The sequence below is a fragment of the Chlamydotis macqueenii genome, chromosome 26 (assembly GCF_036417535.1).
Source record: "Chlamydotis macqueenii isolate bChlMac1 chromosome 26, bChlMac1.mat, whole genome shotgun sequence".
Lineage (NCBI taxonomy): Eukaryota > Metazoa > Chordata > Aves > Otidiformes > Otididae > Chlamydotis > Chlamydotis macqueenii.
Genome location: NC_141581.1, coordinates 2998676 through 3021966, shown reverse-complemented (window position 1 = coordinate 3021966; position 23291 = coordinate 2998676). Strand labels below are relative to the sequence as shown.

At 57.3% G+C, this 23291-nt stretch overlaps 1 protein-coding gene and 1 long non-coding RNA gene across 6 annotated transcripts; one reads left to right on the top strand and one right to left on the bottom strand.

Moving 5' to 3' along the window:
- The first annotated feature begins 3488 nt into the window (after positions 1–3488).
- Positions 3489–8410, top strand: LOC147597525 (uncharacterized). 2 transcript variants are annotated; one of them, XR_015261174.1, is made up of 4 exons: positions 3489–3577; positions 4009–4534; positions 6481–6596; positions 6933–8410. It is a non-coding gene; the product is annotated as an uncharacterized LOC147597525 (long non-coding RNA). The 2 variants fall into 2 exon arrangements; XR_015261175.1 differs by lacking the exon at positions 6481–6596 and having other exon boundaries at positions 7452–8410.
- Positions 8411–10373: 1963 nt separating this feature from the next.
- Positions 10374–21636, bottom strand: HDGFL2 (HDGF like 2). Of its 4 annotated transcripts, none has more exons than XM_086767394.1 (16): positions 21500–21636; positions 18752–18828; positions 18532–18670; positions 16504–16683; positions 15973–16089; positions 15734–15805; positions 15415–15562; positions 15119–15194; positions 14744–15029; positions 13945–14039; positions 13385–13455; positions 12937–13007; positions 12602–12703; positions 12299–12500; positions 11431–11551; positions 10374–11192 (listed from the first exon to the last, which is right to left on the bottom strand). In XM_086767394.1, exons 1-16 carry the CDS (start codon positions 21569–21571, stop codon positions 11096–11098), a joined length of 1926 nt encoding a protein of 641 aa, XP_086623520.1. In that variant the 5' UTR covers positions 21572–21636; the 3' UTR covers positions 10374–11095. The 4 variants fall into 4 exon arrangements, with proteins under 4 accessions (XP_086623520.1, XP_086623521.1, XP_086623522.1 ...); XM_086767395.1 differs by having other exon boundaries at positions 10374–11189; XM_086767396.1 differs by having other exon boundaries at positions 13945–14033.
- Between the last annotated feature and the right edge of the window lie 1655 nt (positions 21637–23291).

The following is a 23291-nucleotide window of genomic DNA, read 5'->3' as shown; positions in this document are numbered from 1 at the left end:
CTGCGCCTTCTCCCCACCCCCCCGGCAGCCCAGCTCTGGGCTCCACCAAGAAGATGAAGATTTCCGGCTTTGCAGGTGCACGTTGGGGTTGAGCATGGCAGCGGGGAGGATGGGGGGCCGCAGTGGGTGGGGGCGATGGGGGAAACGCTGGGTTGTGTCTCAGTCTGGCTGCCACGCACCTGTGTACCACCCTGGGCATGGGTACCCAGCCCTCGGCTGTGCTGAGGATAAAGATGGTCCTGCTGGGGACGGTGGGTCCCTTTCCACACACCCGACGTCCCCTGCCGGCTTCCAACCCCATTGTCCCCTGGGCAGGGAGGACCTTTCCCTCTGAGTGAGCCAAGGGGATGTCCTGGCATGGGGACAAACTCAGCTCCGGCTCCCCAGGCCCTCGGATGGCAAGTGTGGCTTTGACTGCTGGCCACCAGCAGTCTGGCCAGCATGGCGTGGGGCAGGAGGTGGCTCCCAAGCCTGTGAGCAAGAACTTGTGTGGCTTTAAAAGAAAGAAAAAAGTCCTGCATCTCTGGGGAGCAGCTGCTCCTGTTTGCCCATCTCTTTTCCTCCTTTTTTTTTAAATATCTTTTTTTTTTTTTTTTTTTAATCTTCTTCTCTTGCCTCGACCACAGTGACACTAAGATGGAGCCGGTTCCCTCTCATCTAACCCGTAACTCCCTCCGCCTCCTCCAACCTACCACCTCCACCACAAAGATGACAATGACAGCTGCAGGGGGTTGCGGGTGTCCCTTCCCCCTCTTCCGTACCCCTTCCTGTCCTCGTCCTCCTCAGCCCCCCTCCTGCCCCTGTCAGCCAGGCTGCCTGACTGCCCCACAGCCTTTCGCCTTGACATTTGAAAAATGCCAGGCTGAGCTGGGAGATGGCAGCTGCAGAGTGGCACCCAGCCAATTATTCCGTTTTGGGTGGGTTTCAGTTTGTTTTCCACAGCAGACACCGCTGGCGGGAATGAAAGGGGAAGGCTGCACCCAGGCTCTCAGCCTCCAGTTTGGGGGCTGCCAGGAGGACGTGGCACCCACAGGCAGGTGGGTGGCGGGGTTTGACCTGGCAGATGGGATTGACCCCACGCCCAAGGACTGGTGGCCCTTTGGCTGGAGTGTCACTCACACGGCTCAGCGGTTCGGCTGCCCCTGCCACCCCAAACCCTGGGGTTATGTCACCCCCTCTGCTTTGGGGTCCTTGTCATCCCAGTGGCTGGGATGCGCAGGCCTTGGCTGGGTCCTGGTCACCAGTGCACTCCCAAGGTAGGAAGATACAGCCAGAAAAAGTGTTATTGAGCATCCAGCTCTCCTGGGAGTTTGGCCGGGAGTGGGACGAGAGGATCCCAATGGGTTCAGACACCGGTCCCTGCAGTGCCGCTGGAGGAGCCTGATCATGCAGGACCGTGCAGGGAAGAGCCACTCCCTTGGCCTGAGTGTCCCTCTTTGGCCCCTGGAGAGGTGGAGAGCCCTGGCGCCACAGGAGATGCCACAAAAGTGTGACACTGGTGTCACACCTCTCCCTGTGACACCTCTACCAGTGCCGGTTGGTTGGAGGTTTGCCAGGGACGTGGCACAGAAGGAGGGGGACAGGAGAGGCTATTTTTTCACCATGATGCAGGTACTCAAGTCCCCTGGCTACTGCCTTGCCTTGGCTGTGGGGCTGGCGCAGGGGACAGGGACATTGTGCCTCCTGACCTCCTCTGTCTGGGGCAGGGGACTGCAGCAGGCAGCAAGGTCAACTCTTTGATACTCATATTTTATACTCATGTAAGCAACATAAATCCACCTGGATTCCCTGACAATAGAATTCATTATGATGGAAATATCCTCCGGAGGACTGCAGCTTAATTACATCCTGATTTGCATTTTTGCATATTAATGACTGCAGAGCTGCTAATTTTGTTGCATTATTTTAAAGGCAAAGCACCCCACTCCTGTTGTCTCGCCTGCCTTTTTCTTTTCCTCTCGTTTTCTCTCCGTTAGGACCAGAGCTCATCGGGTGCCTCTGGCCATGACTCCAGTGCGACACCCCGCTCTATCCTGGTGCCACCCTCCGAAATGTCAGGCCTTCTTCACAAGCACAGTGGCCTCATCAGCCGCTTGGTCCACCCAGGGCTGTGGGACGCCCCAGGCTGGGTGCCCTTGCAAGGTGTCCTGGGAACGCACCCAGTCCCTTGGTGACTGTTGAGGGCAGCGTGGCCACCTGCATCCTCCACGCTTCCGGCTATTCTTCTCGCGGCGGCTTTTTGAGCAATGTCCTGGTTTTGGCAGGGATGGAGTTAATTTTTCTCTCAGTAGCCGGTGTGTTTTGGATTTCATATATGAAGAATGTTGACAAAACACCCTGATGACAGGAGTTGTTGTTAATGAGACCAGGGACACCGTCCTGCTTTCCAAATCTCGCTGATGTGCAGATGCAGGAAGCTGGGAGAAGGACAGACAGAATCATTGACCCAAACTGGCCAAAGAGAGTGTTCCACGCCATAAACGTCATGCTCAGTACATAAGTGGGGGTTGCCTGCAAGAAAGGGCGTCCATTTTTCCATCTTGTCTCTTTCTCTCCGTTACTGGCATCGCTCCCTCTCCCTTGCTGGCTCGCTTTCACTCCTTTGCTTGCTGCTCCGTTCTGTTTCCATGATCGCTGCTCGGGATGGGCTGTATCGGTCATTCGGACATCAGATGGCGAAAAATCGTGCATTGTTCATTTTGTATATCTTAATATACAATTTATATATTTTAATAGACTTCTATTTTGTTATTACTGTAGTTTTCCTTTGCTATTCTAGTAAACTGTGTTCATTTCAACCCACGAGTTTTCCTTTCTTCCCATTTCTCTCCCCCATCCCACTGGGGGAAGCGTGAGTGACCAACTGCGTGGTGACCAGGGCTCAACCACCGCAGCGGGCCCGCACGGCGCGGAGCAGCGAGAGCGGGAACTGCAGCTCGGGACTCGCGCATGCGCAGTGCCCGCACGCTGCCGTGCTCGCTGCTGCCGCCCGGTGCCCAAGAGCGGGAACTGCAGCTCGGGACTCGCGCATGCGCAGTGCCCGCACGTTGCCGTGCTCGCTGCTGCCGCCCGGTGCCCAAGAGCGGGCGCTGCAGCTCGGGACTCGCGCCTGCGCAGTGCCCGCACGCTGCCGTGCTCGCTGCTGCCGCCCGGTGCCCAAGAGCGGGAACTGCAGCCCGGGACTCGCGCCTGCGCAGTGCTGTCCTTTTCTCCACGCCGCCGTCCGCCGCCGACAGCAATGCGGTGCTGCGGGGCGGCGCCGCCGCGCTCGTTGCCGGCTCCTGGCACGGACCCGCCGCTGCCGCCCCAGGTGCGCGGTGCCGCCGAGCTCTCGGCGCGCAGAGCGCGGAACTGCGGCGCCGGTGCCTCCCCGCTGCCCGCGCCGCCCGCCGGGTGCTCGCTGCTGCCGCCGCCCCGTGGCCGGAGCGCGGTACCGCAGCCCGGCGTGCGCGCGCCCGCTCTGGCCCCTCCGGCGCGCCGTCCGCGGCCGCGCATGCGCGGTGGCCGGGAGCAACATGGCGGCGTGCGGGGAGCGGGTGCATGCGGAAATGGCGGCGGGTGATGGCCGAGAGCACCAGTGAGACAAATGAGCCCCTTCTCAGGATGCAGGGATGTGTACTGCCCGCTGGTAGCGGGACGGGGAGCTGCGGACCGCCCGCTGCGGCGGGCTCCCGGTGTGCTGGAGCCGAGCCGGGCGAGGGCGGCCCCGGGGAGATACCCGAGAGCTGAGAGGAGGGGAGAGGGGGACATCCTCCCACGCCCAGACGCCGGGCACCTCCACAACTCTCCAGAGCTCTCCACTAGGCTTTCTGGCTTCCGCTGGCCCCGTGCAGCTGCCCCCGGCTCCAGCGCCTTCCCTGAAGCCTGTCCCGTAGCCCCAGGCTGCCCTCAAGCCCTGTCGTGCAGGCCAGAAGCTGGCCTTCGATGTGCCACAGGCCCCTGTGGAAGGAGGGACTGGCCAAGGGCGAGCTACCTTAATAATGGTCGCTGCTTCGTTCCCTCTCTCAGAGACCATGCTGAAGATCCAATTGTCCATTCCTGCCCTGGGGATGCTGTTGACTGCACCTGCCTCAGAGTGGCATAGGTTGTTTCTGCTTTGCCTCGTTCTCCTTGTGGCATGGGGGAGAAAAGGGCAGAGCACTGGCTGTGGTCGGTGGACAGGAGCTGCTGAGGCTGAAGCTGGAGAGGTCGGAGAACAGTAAAGAAGAGGAGATTGAAGGCCATCTGACCTGCAGCTGCCTCCCACTGCAGGCAAGAGAGAACCTGCCTCTCTGGGTGAGGAAGGATCCCGCTTCAAAGGCTGCAGCAGGCCCGATCGCCAGAGCACACCGCAGGGTCTGTATGCGTTATCTGAATCGCAGTGCGGCCAAGTAGTGTGTCAGCGAGGTCTCATAAGACCTGTAACGTGTCCTCCTGTTCTCTGAGGAGGGGGACAGCCAAGCAACTGGAGTTACAGAGGAGGAACGGAAGACAGGAGGAGAAAGAAGCATCTGAACTGCAAACTCTCCCTGGAGTACTGAGAGCGAGAGCTGTGGTGAGTCCCCGGGGCCCCTCCCCTAGCCCTCTCTCTTTTCCTTTTTTGTTCTCATGCTGCTGTGATTTTTCTTTGCTTCCCTGTATCTTTCCTTCTGGTTTTCTACTTTTCTGTCCTGCTCCCTCTTCCTCTTCTCTTTTTTCTCTCTTCTTGTACTACTCTCTTTTCCTTTTCTATCGACACTTTTGTCCTCCTCGCTCTCCTTCCTTTTTCATCCTCTGTCGTTGTCCTGCAGCCCACTGCTGTTTTTTTTTCCTGTTCTATCCATTTGTCCTGGTCTGCATCCATCTCTTTTTTTTTTTTTTCCCCCACGATTTCTCTGGTCTGTTCTCTGGCATTCTCCTCTTCTCTGTGCCTGTATGTGCTGCATCGAGTCCATGCCTTCCTGTCTCTCTCCTTCCTTCCTTCCTTCCCTTTATCTCTTTATCTCTTTGTCTTGCTTGCTGTTGCTGATTTTTCTTCCATTCTGTATCTCACTGTCCTTTTCATCTCTTACTGTCTCTGAGCCTTCATGCTGTTCCCTGGCCCTTTTTATTAAGTCGACATGTCTTTGTAGGCCTCTTAATATCTATCTTTATTTCCCCAGCTCCTGTGCTTCTCGCAATCTTAGTCTTTCTCTCTCTCTTGATGTTTTTTTGCTTTGTCTGTCAGTCTGTCTTGCTTCCTGTCCTGTCGTTTCTCACTATATCCCTTTGTCCCAATCCCTGCTCATACTCAAATTCCTCTCTGTCCTGCTGACCATCCCAGGTTTTTTTTCCCATCTCCATCCTGCTGCTGCTCTTTTGGTTTTGGTTTGGTTTTTTTTTTTTTCCTCTACCCTCTTTCTGTCTCTTTTCGTTGATCAGTGCTATTTTTTTCTCCGTCTCTGACCAGATCCCACTCCCTCTTTTTTCTCTTTTTGTCCTTCTGCCTTGCTTCCTCTCACGTTCTTTTCTGTCTTTCTCTCTCTGTCCCGTTTCCTCTCCCATTCATTCTAACTGTATTCCCCTGTTCAGCTGGCTATCCCTTCTTTCCCTTCTCTCTTCCTCACTGTTTTTATTTTTTTTAATTTCTTGATATCTTTCTCCCACTGACCGTCACAGTTGGTTTTTCCTCTAGAGCTGTCCTGCTCTCTGTCCCTTTTTTTTCTCTCTCTGTCATTCTGTGATGCTCCCCATGGGTTTTTTCGATTTCTCCATCTTGGTCCTGCAGCCCATCACTATTTTTGTTTTCTCTTGCATTCCCGTGTCCTGCTTCCTGTCCTTGTTTCTCTTTCCCTTTGTTTTCCCTCCTGTCATTTTTTCCTTTCTTGTTCCATCTCTCCGTCCTGCTCCCTGTCTGTCTTGTTGTCTCAAATCTGGGTTTGTTTACTTGGTGTGCAGTATGTCAGTCTTATGCACAGAGCAGAGATATTTATTTCTTTCATTTCTCTGCAGAGATTGGTGGTAGGGGCTAAATCCACAAAGTTAGCACACCTGGTTGCAGTAGTATTACATATTTATACAGTTCAGAATAACGGTTCCACCTCTTGGTCACACCTACATAAGTACAGTCGGTTAGTTTTTTTACTTAGGTTAGTTTAAACATAAGATAATTATAAAATTTATTACATGTGCTTGGTAAGTAGGTGTCTTTATCTGAAGAGAGATTGATTTTAGCACTAGAAGTGTGATTTTCTTCTTATAATGAGAGAGTTCACTTTGAGGACGCTAATTAGTGGACTTTTGTTGACCATTCGCGGCCTTTATCGACGTTACGCACCCACAAGGATATACATTCCCGTAGTTTTATAAATGTTTTCATGCTCTGGATCCCTCGTTATCCATTTGGGCTTCTTCCGCAGGTTTGCTCTTGAGCTTATCTTGGTGTTTCTTTGTTCCTGCAGATTAACAGCATCATCCTGCTCTTTGAGGGCTACAGCTGCCATGGTGCTCTTTGCTTATCTCATTTCTCCCTTTCCCGTGCAGATCCTGGCTTACTTCCTGCTCCTTTGACTATCGTCCAGCTTTCAGCACCATCTGAGACAAGATGTTTCTTCTTATCAGTTTCTTAGTTTCTCTTCAAGGGTGTAATCATTGGTGGGGTATGTGTTGTTTATACACAGTAACTTGGCTTGCTCGTGTAAGATTCTTTTTCACAAAATATTCATTGGCCTTGCCTACTGGAAAATTTCATAAAACCTCATTCATGTAAATGTCATAAAAATGTCATTCATGGCTATCACTCTCACTCGCTTTGATTCTCTGTCCTTTTTCTTGTCTTTTCCCAATTTGTCTGCCCTATTCCCTCTTTTTTTTAAATTTTATGTCTCTCTCTCCTGCTCCCTGTCACTGTTTTTTCTTGCTCCATCTCTGTCCTGCGGCCCAGTGCTGGTTTTTTTTCTTCTTCATTCGTCTGTCCTGCTACCTAGCTATCCTAGGCTTTTTCTGCTCCATTTCTGTGATGCTCCGTCTCTTGTTTTTGCCTGTCTTTCACCTTGTCCGACCTTCTTGTCCCTTTTTTCTGTCTTTGTATCACCTCGTCTTGCTCCCTGTCTTTCTCTACCAATCTGTGCCCTGCTCTTTGTCCTTCTTCCCCTCTGTCCTCTATGTCCCCTCATTCTTTCTGTCTCTTTTTTTCTCTTCCTGTCCTTCTGCCTCAATTTCCATCTCTGTCCTCCTCCCTGCCCCTTGTTTCTTCTGGCTGTCCCTATGTCCTGCTTCCTGTCCCATCTTTTCAGTCTTTATTTTTCTGTCCCGCTGCCTCTCTAGTCATTTCTTGGTATACCTCCTTGCCTAGTTGGCTCTCCCTTCTTCCCTTTCCTCTCGTTCCTGCTCCCTGGCCCTTTTTTCTCTTTCTCTGTCTTTGTCCTCTAGCCTGTTGCTGTTTGTTCAATTTTCCTTCTTGCTCTCTCTGTACAGATCTGACCCTTTCTTTATTTCTTATTTTTGTCTTTTAGTCCTTTGTCCTGCTCCCCATCACTGTATTTTCTTTCTCCACTTTTCTGCTCCACTCCCCATCTCTCTCTTTCTTTCTCCATCCCGCAGTTCTGCTCCATGTATCTCCCCACTCCCCTTAATCCTTGTGTCCCTCGTTGTCTCTCCACCCCTTTGTCCTGCTCCCCATCCCTAATCTTCCTTTACCGTTTCTCTGTCCTGCTTTTGGTCTCTGTCCTCTAGCTCCATCTCCCTGTCATTCTCTCTGCTGTTCTTGCTGCTCTCGCTTGCGCTCTATCCCGATGTCCGACTCCTCGGCCCTCTCTTTTTCTTGCTCCCTGTTCCTCCCTTGATTTCTGTGTGCACTGCTCCCTCCTGTCCTTCCTTCCCCCTCCCTGCTCTCTCTGGCCTGTTGCTCATCACTGGTTTTTCTTTCTCCTGCTGCCAGTCTGATATCCGTCGCTGTCTTTGTCTTATCTGCGTCTGTTGTTCCCTCCCCTGCCCTATCCTCCTCCTAACCTGTATTCTCCTCTCTCTATGCCTCTGTGTCTTTAATACTTCTTTCTCTGTCTCTCAGTCCTGCTCTCTGTCCCTTTTTTTCTCTTGCTGTCTGTCTGTCTTGCTTTCTCTCTCTGGTTATTTTGTCTTTATTCCTGTGTCCCACTGCCTGTGTCGTTGTTTCTAGTTATATCCCTGTGTCTAGCCAGCTGTCCCTTTTTTCCTTTCTTTTTTCCCTTGTCTGGCCCTACTTTTTCTTAGAATAACAGAATCACAGAATCTTTATGGTTGGAAAAGACCTCTGAGATTATCAAGTCCAACCGTCAACCCAACACCACCATGCTTACTAAACCATGTCCTGGAGCGCCACGACTACACGTTCTTTGAACACCTCCAGGGATGGTGACTCCACCACTTCTGTGGGCAGCCTGTTCCAGTGCCTGATCACTTCGGTAAATAAATGTTTCCTAATATCCAACCTAAACCTGCCCTGCCGCAACTTGAGGCCATTTCTTCTTGTCCTGTCACAAGTTTTTTTGGGAGAAGAGACCAACACTTGCTTCCCTACAGCCTCCTTTCAGGCAGTTGTAGAGAGTGATGAGGTGTCCCCTCAGCCTTCTCTTCTCCAGACTGAACAATCCCAGCTCCCTCAGCCGCTCCTCATCAGACCCCTCACCAGCTTTGCTGAGTTTCTGTGGATGCACTCCAGCTACTCCAGGGGCGCACAACTGAGCACTGAAGGTACCCCATCCCAAGGGACCGTGCCCCTGTCTGGGGGGGGGCCGTGTTGATGTCCCAGGGCTGTGTGTCTGACGGCAGCCCCTCTGCGCCCCAGGCTGTGGCAGGCTCTGCCCTGGGCTCACCCTGCGCAGCCCAGAGTCCCCAAGGACACCGGTACCAGCATCCCCTTGGTGGTGGCCACAATCCTCTGCGCGTTGCTAGGCTCTGTGATGTGCTGTACGGCATGGAGCGGGTGCTGGGTGCATCCCAGCCCTGCCCCTGGGCAAGATGCAGGCGAGCAAGAGACCCCAGAATGCTGCTGGAGGCCAGGACCCCCAGCATCCCCTCTCTAGGCCCGCTTCCACTGCAGTGGATGGGGCTGTGCAGGGGCCATCTTCTTGAACTTGATGCCATTTCCGGTGACACCAGGAGCTGAGCCATGGCCTTGGTGCAGAAGTGGATGAATGCCCAGCTCCAGCACATCCTGCACAAGGTGAGAGCCGCCAGTTTGCAGTGCTGGGGCAGGGGTGGGTCTCCACTGTGCCCGGGACCCCTGTACCCATGGTCCAATTCCTCCTGCAGGTGGAGGCCGTGCAGCAAAGCTTGGTGAAGCCGCTCCGCACCAACCAGGAGATGTTGACGTGCAGGAACCAGATGCAGGGACCCCCCTGCCTCCGTGCTGCCTGTCTTAGCACCCAGGCACAGCAGGCCAAGGGGTGCGAGACCCCCACGATGCTGCCAGGACAGGTACTGGCTGGAGGACAGATGGTGGTGTGGCGGTTGCAGGATACCTTTGTCCAGCCGCAGGCTCAGGTCGGGCAGCTGCTCTATGGTGCCTTCGGCTGAGCCAGGTCCCTGTGGGAGCTGCTGGGGACAGTGGCGGTCTGAGGACAGGGTGTGGTGGCCCAGGTCCGGGAGGCGCTGGTGGTGTTCTTGCTCCAGCATCCAAGAGTGCCAAGGCTGGAGGCTGCCAGCAGGGCGGCAGCACCCATCATCCCGCCGCACCCCCAAACTTAGGGTTCCCCTCTCCCCAAACCCCCAGTTCAACCAGCCACGGCCACCATCTCTGCGCCCTGCGAGGGTCTGAAACCCTGCTGCATCCTCCGTGGCACCAACGTGGCTCTGCTGACGTGCACGTCCGTATCTTGGCGTTATTCTGTCTCCCACTGTGACGATGGGGGCAATTGGGGGCAGGGTTTGGTGGGGAGATGGACGGACAGACCTCCTATCTGCCTTTAGATCCACCCCCCTGACCCTGGGTGATGTCCCAAGCAGGGGTCATACGTGCCCCTTGCTGGGACAGTGCAGGGCTCAAACAGCCGCTCTGGTCCACGTGTCCATGTCCACATTCCCCGCTGTCAGGGTCCAGGTTGCACCCATGTCTCCCCAGCCCGAGGACGGGCCTGAGCCCCTGGCCCCACGCCGGGCAGCAGCATCCATGTCACCCCAGCTCCTTCCCCCTTCCCCACAGCTGGGCAAGAGGCACACTGGGCTCTTCTTTTTTTGGAGGGGAGTTTATTTGGGTTTTGTTTACAGAGGACTGGAGCATGAAAGCAGCTTTGGGGGGAAAAAAAAAAAAAAAAAACCACACAAACAAACACCAAACACAAAAAATCCCCACCAACAACCCTCTCCCCAGGGCAGAGTTACAGCGACAGCAGCCTCGGAGCGGGGTCAGAGCATCCTCCCTCTGCCCTAGCAGAAACAGGACTCGAGGATGCAGCGTCCAGTTGAGCCGGGAACATCTTTATTTTACATGTACAAAAGCTTCAGATCTTTGCAAAAGAACAGACAGGCAGACAGACAAAGATACTGCCCAGCACGAGGCAGGATGCTGCCATGGTTCAGTCCCTCCCTGGCCGAGACAGGAGAGAGAATACACAATTTTTACTGTGTTCTTAACCCGAAAGCTGGTGCCCAGCCATGCTGCCTCCCCTGGAACAGAGGGCCCCAGCTCTGGCAGCTGCCTCCCGCCAGAAAGAAGATAATAGTGGGGAACAGGGCTCAGAGAAGCCACCATGCCCAAGAGAGACCCCTGGGTGCCTGGTCCTGGCTCATAGGGAAGGGGCAGGACCCATGCCCCAGGCAGGGGTGTGCTTCTGCCCTCCTCTCATCACAGTCGGCAATCTCTCAAGAAACAGACACTAGGGCTCCTTGTGTTTTCATTAAAAAACCCTTTATAGTCATTTCATGTCACTGGAAATCACAAGAAATTAAGTGGGAGGGGAAAAAAAAGAAAAAACAAAAACAGAAACAAAAAAAAAAGAAGGGACAAATACAGACAACCAGCAACAGCCCCCTTGGCGGTCAGTGCTTCTGTGGGGCTGGGGGCACAGGACAAGACCTAGGACATCAGCTACTGCGTGAAGTAACTCAAGCAGGGGATGAGGCAGAGGCTGGTCTCCCTTCACAGTCCCTCTACCTCCTCCTCTGGGCAGGAGCCGCTTCCTCAGCTCTCCTCCACGTCATCCACAGCCTCTGACTCCCCATGAGCCCTCTCCCGCTCTGGCCCAGCTCGCTCGGCCTTGGGATAGTCCTGCATGCTGCTGGGGAAGAGCACAGGCATCTCAGTGAGCCTCTCCCCTGCCCATCTGCCTTCCCCTGTCCACGGCAGCCCCTCTCCTGCACCCCAGGCTCCTTCCCAAGCTGGGAAATGCCTGACGCAACCCACGAGAGCCCCCCCCTCCCCCACCAAATCATCCATGTACGAGAGCCCTGCTTGGACAAGTATCTAATCCAGGGGAGCTCCCGAACCCCCCAGCTTGGCCCCTCGCATATGCTCACTTGTGGGTCTCCTCAGTGGACACCTCCACCTCTCCGGCTCCTGGCCCTTGGCTTTTGTCCTTCTCCTCTGTGCCCTCTGCTTTTTGGGACAGGGATTCACCATTCACAGGACCCAACAAATCTAAAGGGAAGAGAGAGGCTCATTCGGGTCCCCACAACGGACCTTGTCCATCGCGACCCATGAGGGGCTGTATAAGCCAAGGACCCACAGCCACAGATTGTCCCTGTCCAGGTAGGGGACACCCAGCTGAGACCAAGGGGACCCCAGGCCTAGCCTGACTCCGATAATTTTAAGAAGGGCCTGAAGGACTCCATCCCTGAGCCAGAGACAGGCCTCAGAGTGGATTTTCCCCATCAGCTTGCAGCACCACCAGACTGTCCCCAGGCAGGGACCTGGCCACGAGGGTGGAAGATCCCAGTCACCAGCTGCCTATGCAAGAGCCAGAGCTGGCGTCCAAGGGTGTCTCCACATTCCTCCCTCTCCCCTGTGCCTCAGCCCAGCCCTCAAGCTGGCATCGAGGAGCAGTCCTAGCCCCAAAATCAGCTCAGAGGCACGCAAAGCCAGAGTGTGGGCAGTGAGGTTTGCCCTCTGCTCTCACTGCCGTGAGTGTGCAATACTCGGTCCCTTCCCACTCCTGGCCCTCCAGCGAACAAGGGACTGGAGATGCCATGCATGGCTGCTGATCCCCTCCACCACCGAGGCCAAGAGCCACCCCTGTTCATGTCCCACGTCTGCAGCAGGACATGCTGGGTCCTTGTTCGTGTCCCCAGTCCCCAGCGGGATGTGTCATGCTCTGAGAAGGGCCCCAGGATTGCTAAGTACTCAGACAGAGCAGGGAACTGCCCCGAGAGGTGCAGGAAGCGTTACCAGCATTTGTCTCCTCTTCCCGTGTCTCCCCTCCTGGTAGCTTCTCCTGGCCCTTCTCCACCTCCCCCTTGTCCTTCTCAGGCCCAGCTTTGTTGGCTTTCTGGATCGCCTCCATCTTTGGTCCCAGGACACGTGATTTCAACCGGGTGTACACTTCGGCAGCTTTCTCCATCACGTCCTTGTTTGCTTTATAGCGACGGATCTGCACCAGAAAGAGGGAGGAGGGACACTTTTAGAGCAGAGGTGGCCAAAGCAGGCTCCTCACTCCCTCCAGGCAGGGACTCAGCCCTCTCTCTGCCCTACCTTTTTCAGTGTCGCCACCACATCGGTGTGCTTCTGGAGAATGTGAGAGGTGACCTGGAGCGTGCCCAGTTCCTCTAGCGCGTTCAGACACCGCTTGATGTCCTGCAAGGGTGGCACCAAGATCAGAAGCTGCCTGGAAGTCTCCCTTGGAGCACGTAAGGCAGCGCTGTGTGGAGCACAGTCCCCCAGTGCCACCCAGCAACCAGAAAAGGAAGAGGAAGCTCAGCCAGGCTGAGCACTCCTGGGTACTGCAGTGGGGCAAGGCTCAGATGGTGGCTGAGAACATGATGAGCAGGGACCTCCGAGGCCAGACCAACACTCTCACAGACACTCACCGGGTTATCCACCTTCAGGGCAAACTTGATCTCGCTGTGAAGTTTCTGAAGTTTCTCTTCAACTGTGGGCTCTGGAGCAGCAAGAGAGACAGCCAAGGCATCAGGGCCTCCGGAGGAGGGCACGGCACTGCCCAGGGCCCGAGACCTCTCCCCCACCAAGGGTTTGGTTTCCTCCTGCATCTCCAAGGTCAAACAGCTCCAGGTGCCTCTCTGAAGATGATGAGTTGGAGCGTGCCAAGATTGGGAGCGGATGCATATAGGGAAGCTCACTGTCTCTGCACACCCTGTAAATACTTTCCAGCACAACGCCGAGACCACAACAGTCCTGGGAAGGGCCCCGTGGGAAAGATCTCTCCCCTTTCTAGGGATGGGAGGACCATCCCTAGAAACCCTGGATCCCTTCTCTCTCTCTCCTCCCCTCTGGGACAGCAAGCAATGGCTCCCTCACCCTTTTTCTTCTCCATCCTCCTTTCAGGGATCAAGTCAGATTTCTTCCGGCCTCGTTCCACTTTCAAAGGTCTGTGGGAGGAGAAGGAAAGGGGTAAGATCATTTAGGTGAAATCCCTTGCTTGCTGCTGGGCTAACAAGAAGGGTGACAACACACGTCAGCCCATCCCCTCCGCCTGCCCGACAGCACAAGCCAGCCAGCAGAGCCCTGGCACACTCCGCCCATGCTTCCACATGCATCTCCCAGCTCAAAGGCAGGAGCCCTGAGACAGCAGCCCCGCTATGCCCCAGCTTCCTGGGACTGCGGAAAGGCAAAGCCCTAAAGCAATACCCCAAGGATCTTCCCCTGCAAGATGGAAAACACCAGGGAAGCTCAGCCTAGGGCTCCCTGATACTTCCTCCAGCCCCTTCAGCTCTAGGAGACGTGGGGAACCAACATTCACGGGCACTGCTGGTGCACCCTCCCCACCCTGGGGTGTCAGCCAGGGAGGGCTGAGCAGCAGCAGAATAACGGCCCTGTCCCCAGAATAAAGTGCCAATGCGAGGAGGGGAGATGCTGACTTGTTCCGTGGTTTCTCTTCTCCTCTGCCCCTCTTCTCCTTCTGATTCAGTTTCCTTGACAACTCCGATGGTTGCTTCTTCACTGGCTTCTTTACCTTGGAGGAGAGAACAATGCAGGCAAGAGCAGCAGAGCCCTCCCTGCTGCAGGAGGCAGACAGAGCCACAGCCCCGGCTGGACACGATCCAGCAGCCACCACACCACTGCAGTCAGTCAGTATGGGTGCAGGGGCATCTCCCACATGGGATAAAAAAGGACTCAGGTTGCAGCGCAGTGGTGTGCTGCTCCAAAAGTAAATATTCTGGTACCTAAAGCAGCCCACCCAGCCTGCAGTACCCGCATGGCAGACCTTCCAGACCTCAAGATCTTCGTGCTGCTTTCCCAAACCCCTACACAGGGAGAGACTCACCAGGCTAAAGGGCAACCTTGCCTCTGACTGCGGGCAGTGTGGTTCCTAAAAGCCCTCTGCAACCCTTCCCGGCGCTTCAGCCAAATCCAGCTGATGCTCCCCCAGGCTCCAGGAAGGACAGTGGAGCAAATCCAGCGACTGTGGTGGGAGTGAGAGCATCACAGAGGTGAGACCCACAGCTGGTTGAAGCGTCCTGGGCCAGGGGAAGAGCTCCCATTTATGAAGCACAGATGTGCCTATGGAAACAATCCTTCCCAGTGCTGCATGGGCCATCCCAGGGTAATGCCAGGACCAAGACAGCAGGTCCCTGCCACTCTTGGAGGTCCTGCTGGCCTGACAGGGAGATGATGGCCTGTCTATCTGTCCCCAGCTCCCCACAGCTCTGCACTCACCTCTTTCTCCAGCTCCAGTTCAGAGTCTGACGAGGATGGGGCTTTGGCCCGACCTTTCCGGCCCTTTTTGGCTACTTCATCCTCTGCACTGCTGTCTGAGTCCAAGTGCATCTCCTCCCCCTTCTCCACTTTCTCCCTCCTCTTCTCTTTCTCCTCCTTCTCCTGCTCCCGGAGTCGACGTATCTCTTCCTCTTGCTCCCTCTTCCTCTTCTCCTCCAGCTCCCGCCGTCGTTCTTCATCCCGTCTCTTCCACTCGCTGATGCGGTCCACATCGCTATCACTATCACTGCAAAGGATAGAGCATGCTTGGACCCCTTGTGCAGAGGGGAGGTGGGTGACCCTCCAACTCAGCCCCAGCGTCGCAGCTGATCTCACCTGTCACTGCTGGAGCTGGTCGGGACACGCTCGGGCTTTGGTTTCCTGCCACGGGGCTTGGGAGGGGCTTTCTCTGCTGCAAGACAACAGGGAGATGTTCAGCAGGAGCCCTGGTTGTCCCTCTGTTAAAACAGCCCCAAATCAGGGGGGGCTGAGGGCTGTTCAGGTATGGGCTGGAAGATGTCCATAACAGGAGACCCCAGGACCTCAGAAGCCCCCATCCTCACATGCTCTCCAGTCCCCTGAGGAAGCCAGCAGTGGCCCAGCGGCGGTAGAAGAAGTTTCCTTGGTGTTACCTGGCTTCCTGCCCCGTGGAGCCTTCTTCACAGACACATCTGAATCTGAATTGGAGTTGGAGTCCGACTTGGTCATGTCCACAGTTGCGTTTCCCATTTCCGAATCTGAGTCTGCTTTGGAGTCTGAGTCAGAGCCGGACTCCACTTTCTGCAGGCACAGAGTGAGGTTGGACCAGGGAGGTGACAGCAGTTCAGCAGAGTGCCCCAAAACACAGCAGCACAGGGCCCAACTGGGTCCTGAGGCATCAACGAGGCCCCTCCTAGCACTGAACCTACACCCAGCCCATGGCAGAGCCCTGCCACTCCCCAAGTCTTTTACCTTCTTCTTCCTCCCTGCTGCTGGCGTCCTCCGGGGAGCCCTGGCCACTGACTTCTTCTCGGGAGTGAAGTCCTGGAGGAAAACACAGATAGGAAGAAATCAGGAACAGTCTCATGATAGTTTCAGAAGCCAGTCAGGTCCCCCAAGCCACTTCCCCCTGAGATGGTGACGCTATTCCTCCAGCCCTTTCCCCACCACCCCGCCAGCCTCCATGCAAGTGTATCCCAAACCCCCCTCACCTGATCACTATTTTTTTCTGACTCAGAAGACGTTTCTGAGTTCTCCTCTTCTGTCAGGAAGGGGCTGCCCTGATCCAGGTCACTGGAGGATTTCCGAGGCCGTTTTGCCACTGGCATCTGACATGTGAGAAGTGAGAACGTGAGAGAAGCCCACTGTCCCTCCACCCACAACAGAAAGCCAGCGCTTGCTTGGAAGGGGCTTTGCCCAACTCTTCCCAACTGGCCCTGCCAGAGCAGCCACATGCACTCAGAAGAGCTGTGCAGCTCCTGGCTGCAAACCACATCAGGACTCAGCCATCCCACCACCTCAAGGACCACGAGACAGCTGCAAGACCCCAAAACATGCACTGAACCCCATTTCCCACCAGAGGGAGTTGGTTTCTTCACCACCGCCTGCCATAGCGGATTTGACATGCTGCATGGTGGATGAAAGCTGCAGCTCAGCAGTGGACCCAAGGACCACAGCAGTGACCTGCTGATGAAGGCACCTTCCCGTCCCTGCTGTGTGGAACTGCCTCAGCGCACACTCACTTTCATAGCCAGTGATTTTCGCTTGAGGCCACTGTGGTCGCTGCCTCGATCTGAGTCCTCATCGCTTTCCATTTTCTCTGTGGCGACTGCAGCCACGGCAGCGTCTTCCTCATCGTCACCTGCATCACTTCCCCCCATCGGGTCATTCTCAGGAACGTCACTGTCCGAGGAGCTCACCGGCTAAGGACAGTGGAGATGAGAGTTGCATTATTGCCCCGAGGGGCCTGTGGCGCATCAGGGGGGAGAGAGGAAGGGGCACAAAAGGGTGACAAGCGATGGACAGCAGCGCTGAGCAGAGGTGTGCGTGCAGAGGAGCATGGGGCAGCCTCCCCTCCCAGCACAGAACCCTTAAGCACGGCTCTGGGGCAAGGGGACAACCAGCCCTTCAATGAGGACACTCAGTCAACTCCCTTCTAATTCCCCTAGACCCCCTTCCCAAGGCCCCTCACACACCGCCCTGAGACCACCAGCGACAGTTCCCTCTGAATCCCCCAGCTTGGCTCCCACCCACGGCTGCTGCCTCACTTGCCTCTCACCATCATCCTCACACTCTGCCAAAGACCCCCAGAGAAGCCTAGACCTGACAGCCCCTCCTGGGTGAGTGGACCCCAAGCCTCCTCTGCCCTAACAGTGCCAGACAAACGGGGCTGGCTGCCTCAGTTCAGCCTCTCCTCCAGCATCGGGGAGCAGCCGTTCTCCTCCGGTGGGCTGGCCACCAGCCCTCGGCTCAGGTCAGGCCTCTTCCTTCTCACGTGGCTTCACCCCACAATACATCACACGCCTTCCCCACAGGAAAGGTCCACATGAGGTCCAGTGTGGCGGCCACCACTCATCCCAGGTGGAATGTCCTGCTTCCTCACTCCCACGTAGGGAAGGTCTCCTGGCTTGTCACTAGCCCGTTATGAGGTTCCTCATGCAAGGACATCACATCCAAGGGGTTTCCTAGAGCTGAGATTCTTCCAGTGCTGCAGCCTTCCTGCTGGAAAGCCTCTCCTCGTCCTTGATTGTTCCTGGCACCTCCTTCATTTTGATCTCAAAAACAAAAGACCTCTACTTCAGTCTCTTCTGGTCCTCCAGGCATGGTGGCCACAAAATACAGTTTGTGTTGGTGAACCCCCAACCTTGCTGGGGCTGTTGGCGTCCCCTTGGTCCCTCACGCACAGCAGGCCCTTCACCAACAGGTTCCTTGCCTCTGTTGGGAGTTCACGGTGGAGTCCCTGGACAAAGCGGGCACTGCATCTCTCCCCATCACTGACCGCCTGCCCAACAAGCTGAAGCTGTTCTTCAGGTTTTCAAGCATCTCTGTGGTCTCACCTTACCCTACATCTCCAGTCCTGGGTCCAACCATCTCCCACAGCTACTCAAACCACATCCTCTCTCCTGCACTGGCAGCAGCACAGCCGAGGGGTCTCATTCCCTGAGCCTACCTACCTCTAGACCACCTTGTCCTTACAGCTCACCTTAAAAACCTTCCTCTGCCTCTTCAGACCAACTGCCTAGGAAGCTGCTTTGGATGCCTTCTTTGAAGATCACTATACAATAAATTGTAACCCACAATACGGTTACAAAATGCCCACACAAGCAACTGATAGCAAAGAGCTGTCTCCCTGCCTGCTCTGAAGCCTGCCGAAGGAGCAGCCCGGCCTAGCTCAGGACCTCAGAAATGGATGAAGACAGGGACTGCGCAACAGTCCATGCACAGGTCTGGGAGCCGGGGATGAGCAAGCCTCAAGTTCTTGCTCTGACAATGAAATCCTCCGTGGTTTTGGGCAAGCAGCACGAAGCACATTCCCGCAAGGGCATCTTTCTCCTCCTCCTCCGGAGGAGGGCTGACTCCCTCAGGAAGGGAGAGGGCACGGAAGGGAAGGTACTTCAACCTCAAGAAAGCCAATCTGCAAGCTGGAAGCACGTAGGCACTGTAGCAATGAGAAGCAGATAAAGGAGGAGAGCGACTCAGAGGAAAGGAGAGATGGAGGGGCTGGAAGCCCACGTCCTCGCTGCCCCCCGCCGCACAAGGCCCACACTCACCGGAGGGGCACTGTAACTGGCGTGAGGGTTGTTCTGGATTTCCCACAATCCCTCGTTGAAGCCTTTTCTCTTGTTTGGTTTCCCATATTTGTCTTTATATTTTTCATAAGGGAAGAGATCTTTAGGGCCCAAGAATGCGCTGGAGAGAAACAAAGCAGAGGTGAGCCCTGAGCAGAGGCAGCAGGGCGAAGCCCAGAGAGAGAAGCAAGGCAGCGCTTACGTCTCGTGGGTGCCGAAGAAGAAGATGGGGTACTTGTTCGGTGGGGGTTTCACAGCACCGTCCGCGATGTCATCGATCTGAAAGGAAACCCAAAGCACGAGGTGGTCAGAGAGACTGGCTTGAGCATTTCCTCTGCGAGGCACGTCAGCCCCGGCTAGCAGCGTTGGCCTCTGGCACCCGCACCTGCTTGGAGGCAAGCGCGGCAAGAAAGCACCCGGATGGGGACCTTGCTACACACAAGAGTCCCACTGCGGCGTCAGGGCCCAGCAGGATCTCTAGAAGAGTAACAGAAGGGATCTGGCACGGATGCTCTACAGTTAGAGCTTGGCACAAGGTCGTTCTCTCCACTGCTGGGCTCAGTGCCCAGGGAAACGCGGGCCTTGTGCTACTCCCCAGAGATCCATCGCATGAGCTGCCTTGGGGGCGGACACCCAAGGAAGAACCCTCCAGCAAGGAGTGGAGGGGCGATTGCTCCAACGGGGCAGCCTGAGGGTCCTTCCTGGCTGGAGACCGGCCGCAGGAAAAGCCCCACTGGCAGCGGGACATGTGGGCCACCCCATCTTCTTCCTACGTGCTGGCTCCAGCGCCCATCTGCCTGCTCCACGTGGTCTGGGTTGTGGGCAGAGCCACAGGCGGGCACCTCGGGGTGCACAAGGACTGCCCTGCGTGCTGGGGAAGTCTTCGGGATGGTGGGGAGCCTCCCCCAAAAGAGCAAGCAAGCTAAAGCAGGAGGGGCTGCAGACGCCAGCAGCGTGAGGGCTCTCCTGGAGGGATAGAGTCCTCTTGGCACCAGGTCAGCCACAACAGCGCCAAGGACAGCATCCTAGATCTCACAGTATGGTGCGGCCAAGCATTGTCGTCTCTGGCACCCTCGAGCCTCCTTGGTACCTGCCAGCCCCGATCTCATACGGTTTCCGCCTACCGGTCTCTTCCCATTGGATGCCTTCAGCAGATGAACCTATCTCACTCTCAGCTGATCCCCACCCGAGCCCCGCAGCCACCTCGCGCTCCCCCAGTGAGCACGTCGAACACCAGCCCTGCTCTGCCTGCTCCTCTGGGTCTCCTCCAGGCACCACCACGGCACAACACTGTGACCCGGCCGGCGGGACCAGTTGTCCCCCGCCACGTGTGCTCCATCGTGCCATCCGTACCCCCAAAACTGCACCAGAGCCCTCCAATCCTGCACCTTGCGAGTGCTCAGCCACAGTCCCCGGCACATGTCACATCCAGTCCCCAACAAGGGACACAGCCCCAGACCTCAGCTCTGTCCCCTACTCCTCCCCAAACTCCTGCTGCTGTCCCCAGTGGAGGACAGAGGGTGGGTGACATCCAGGGTGGGAAGGGGAATGGTGGCGGGGGATGAGGAGGGGTTCTCTGCAGGGGCAGGGCTCTGCTAGGTGGTGGGAAAATGAGGATGAGGAGGGAGAGCAAAGGGCAGGACTTCTCTGGGGTGCTGGGGAAGGGGGTGGGCTGTGAGGGACAACCCCATGGGGTTGTGGTGCCTGGAGCACCAGGGGACGTGGTCTGTGGTCCATCAGCAAGACCCGGCCAGGGGTCCTGGTTGGTGAAACAGGGCTGAGGTCCTGTGTGATTACCCTGAGGGGGTCAGGGTCTCCCCTGGGTGCAGCTCAAAAGGGCTCATGGTGCCATTGGGGCAGGAGGGGGGTCCCAGGGTCCCCTGCATGGGGTTGTCAAACACCCTCCTAGTGAGGGATCCTCCAGGTCTCGCCCATCCCGTGCCAGGCAGAGACACCACTGTGAGACCCTTCCTCTCCCATGGTGCAGGTGCCAGCACAGGACCGCCAGCCTAACGCCAGATCCCCTCCCAGTACAGATGCCAGCATAGGACCCCAGTTCCAGTCCCGGACCCCCATCCCAGTCTGGATTTCTCCATCCTGGACAGGTGCCAACACAGCACCCCCTCACCGGAATCAAACCCCAGTTCCAGTATGGGTGCTGGCATGGGACCCTCCTTCATCCTGGTACTGGGCTCCCATCCTGGCATAGGTGTCCATACTCTGTGCCAGTACCAAGCCCTCATCCCAGTACAGCTGCCAACATGGGATCCCCCATTCTGGTACAGGATGCCCCATTCCCGTACCAGGTCTCCATACCAGTACAAGTGCTGGAATGGGACCTCCCATCCCCATAGATGACACCCCGTCTTGGTACCAGGTCCCCATCCCAGTACAGGTGCCAGTACGAGCTCCCATCCCGGTACAGGGCGTCCCAACCCAATACGGATGCTGGGATGGGACTCCCCATCCCAGTATGGACACGGGTACAGGTCCCTCATGCCGGTACCAGGTCCGTGTTCCGGGATAGATACTGGTACAGGTCCGCCATCCCAGTATGGAACGCTTCATGCCAGTACCGGGTCCCATCCTGGAATGGGACCTCCCATCCCAGTACAGGATGCTTCATGCCGATACCGGGTCCCCATCCCAGAACGGGTGCCGTTACGGGATCTCCATCCCATTATGGGTGCTAGTACAAGTCCCTCGTGCCGGTACCCGTCCCTATCCCGGTACAGGACACTCTACGCCGGTACCGGGTCCCCATCCCGCTACGGGTACCGTTATGACATCTCCATCCTGGTACGGGCCCCCTACCCCGGGACAGGAGCCGGTACGTGTCCCCATTCACGTACCGCCCCCCCCCCCCCATTCCGGTACGGGGTCTCTGGCCCGGCCTGGGCCCCCTCCCGCCCCGCCGCGACCCCCCGCCAGCGCGGCCCTAGGGTCTCACCCGGGCCGGCCAGTGCGGGTACCCCTTCATCTTGGCGAAGACGAGGTCTCCGGGCTTGAAGCTGTGCGGCATGGCGGCCGCGGAGCGGAACGGCGGCGGCGGAGGCCCAGACCGCGGGCAGCACCGGGCAGCGGGGCAGAGACGACCCGGCCCGCAGGATGTCCCGCCCCCGCCCGCGGCGCCCTGTTCCCGTTGGCTCGGAGTCGCGTCGTTCTGCAGTTTTACCCAATGAGAGCGAAGCGACGGCCCGGCGGGGTAACGGGATTGGGCCGCGCAGCCAGAGGCGCCGAGGCGGGGGGCGCTGAGGGGCGTGGCCAGAGAGGGAGGGGGCCGGGGCCGGGGCCGGGGCCGGGGCCGGGGCCGGGGCCGGGGCCGGGGCCGGGGGGGTGTGCTTGGGGTGAGGGGCCCGGGGGGGACACGCGTCTGGGGGGTCACAGGGGCTGTGGGGAGTGAGGCAGAGCTGTAGGGTGTGGGTCAGGGCTATAGGCCCCTGCCCCCCCCCCCGCAGCCTAGGGTCGCAGCTCCGTCAGCCCCGCAGCCGTGGGCTCCTTCCCCGAGGGCCGAGGGGTCGTCCCGGTGGGACCGGGCCCCACGGGTTTGGAGTGGGTGGGAAACGTCCCCGGGACGAGGTCTGGGCCCCCTGCGAGAGCTGCCTGGGGCGAGGCAGTGGGGAACGGGGTCAGACCTGCTTCACCCGCCTGTGCTTTTAAAACCGGAACTAAAGCCGGCTGAGCCGGAGCAAAACAGTGTGAGGAGTCTGCCTGGAAGCTTGCCTGTGTTTTAAACCCGGTTTTAACCCAACCTGGTTTCTCTGCGAGGTCATGGAAATGCAAACGTTTCGCTGCCTGGACTGGGCTCACCGCCCGACGCGGAAGCAGCTGCGTGCGATGGGGCAGCAGACGAGCTTCCAACACGCAGCAAGAGCCAGGCAGCGTAAAGCACAAACCACGCTTGGGGCGGAAATCATTGACGGGGTGACTGCGGTCTTGGGGGAAGGCAAGCAGGGACAAGCTCAATGGTCTTAAAGGTTTTTTTTCCAACCTAAGCGATTCTGTGAACCACGGGCAGCACCCGGCATGCGGCTGCAGTGCGACGGGGATAAGCACGACGAGGGGAAATTCCTTTGGGCTTTGCAGGAAGGAATTAGTGGAGCATTGGGGAGCGAGAAAGTCCTGGGGGTGTTCACGTTTCTCCACGTTCACGTTTCTCCGTTCTGGGCTCCACGTCGCCTTGCTCACGGTGCCAGGAGCAGGAGCAGATCCTGCAGCGTGTGACTGGCACGGGGACGGCAAAAGGGTCCCTGTGCAGGTCTTTGGGGAATGCCCGCTCCCCGCGGCATCTCCCGTGCTGCGGCACGGGGGCCCAGCGTGTGACCGCCTGCTGCCGCCGTCTTGGCGGCCCGGGGGCCTGCAGACAAGGGAGAGCCACACTGTGGGCCCAGGCAGAAAGAACAGAAAAATCCTCTGGTGTTTCAGGCTCCCTCAGCCTCAGCTGCGGAGGGTGAGCTTTGCTCTGGAGCTGCACAGGGCCTGTTTCAGGCTGGGGCTGCCAGTTCCTCCCGGGGACACCGGAGAGGCCGAAGAGCAGGGCCTGCGGGCTGTGGATGCAGGCCTGGGGGTTGGGGGGGGCCACGGGTGCCGGGACCGTGGGGGTCCGTGGGTAGCAGCCGTGGGGTGCCTGGGCCCGCCCTCACACGCAGCTCTCCCCGTCCCCTCAGCCCCGGAGGACAGCGGACGCCATAGAGTGACGGAAGGCTGGAGCGGCACTAGGGCCCATGTGACGGACCCGCCCC

What these genes read in the sequence shown, in the direction of transcription:
- HDGFL2 (XM_086767394.1), bottom strand. Translation starts at nt 21,571, where the DNA reads ATGCCGCACAGCTTCAAGCCCGGAGACCTCGTCTTCGCCAAGATGAAG. An exon ending in ACCCGCACTGGCCGGCCCGG is followed by an intron (nt 18,829 to 21,499) that starts GTGAGACCCTAG and finishes GTTTCCTTTCAG; the next exon opens with ATCGATGACATCGCGGACGG. An exon ending in AACTGGAGCTGGAGAAAGAG is followed by an intron (nt 14,040 to 14,743) that starts GTGAGTGCAGAG and finishes CTCTCCTCCAAG; the next exon opens with GTAAAGAAGCCAGTGAAGAA.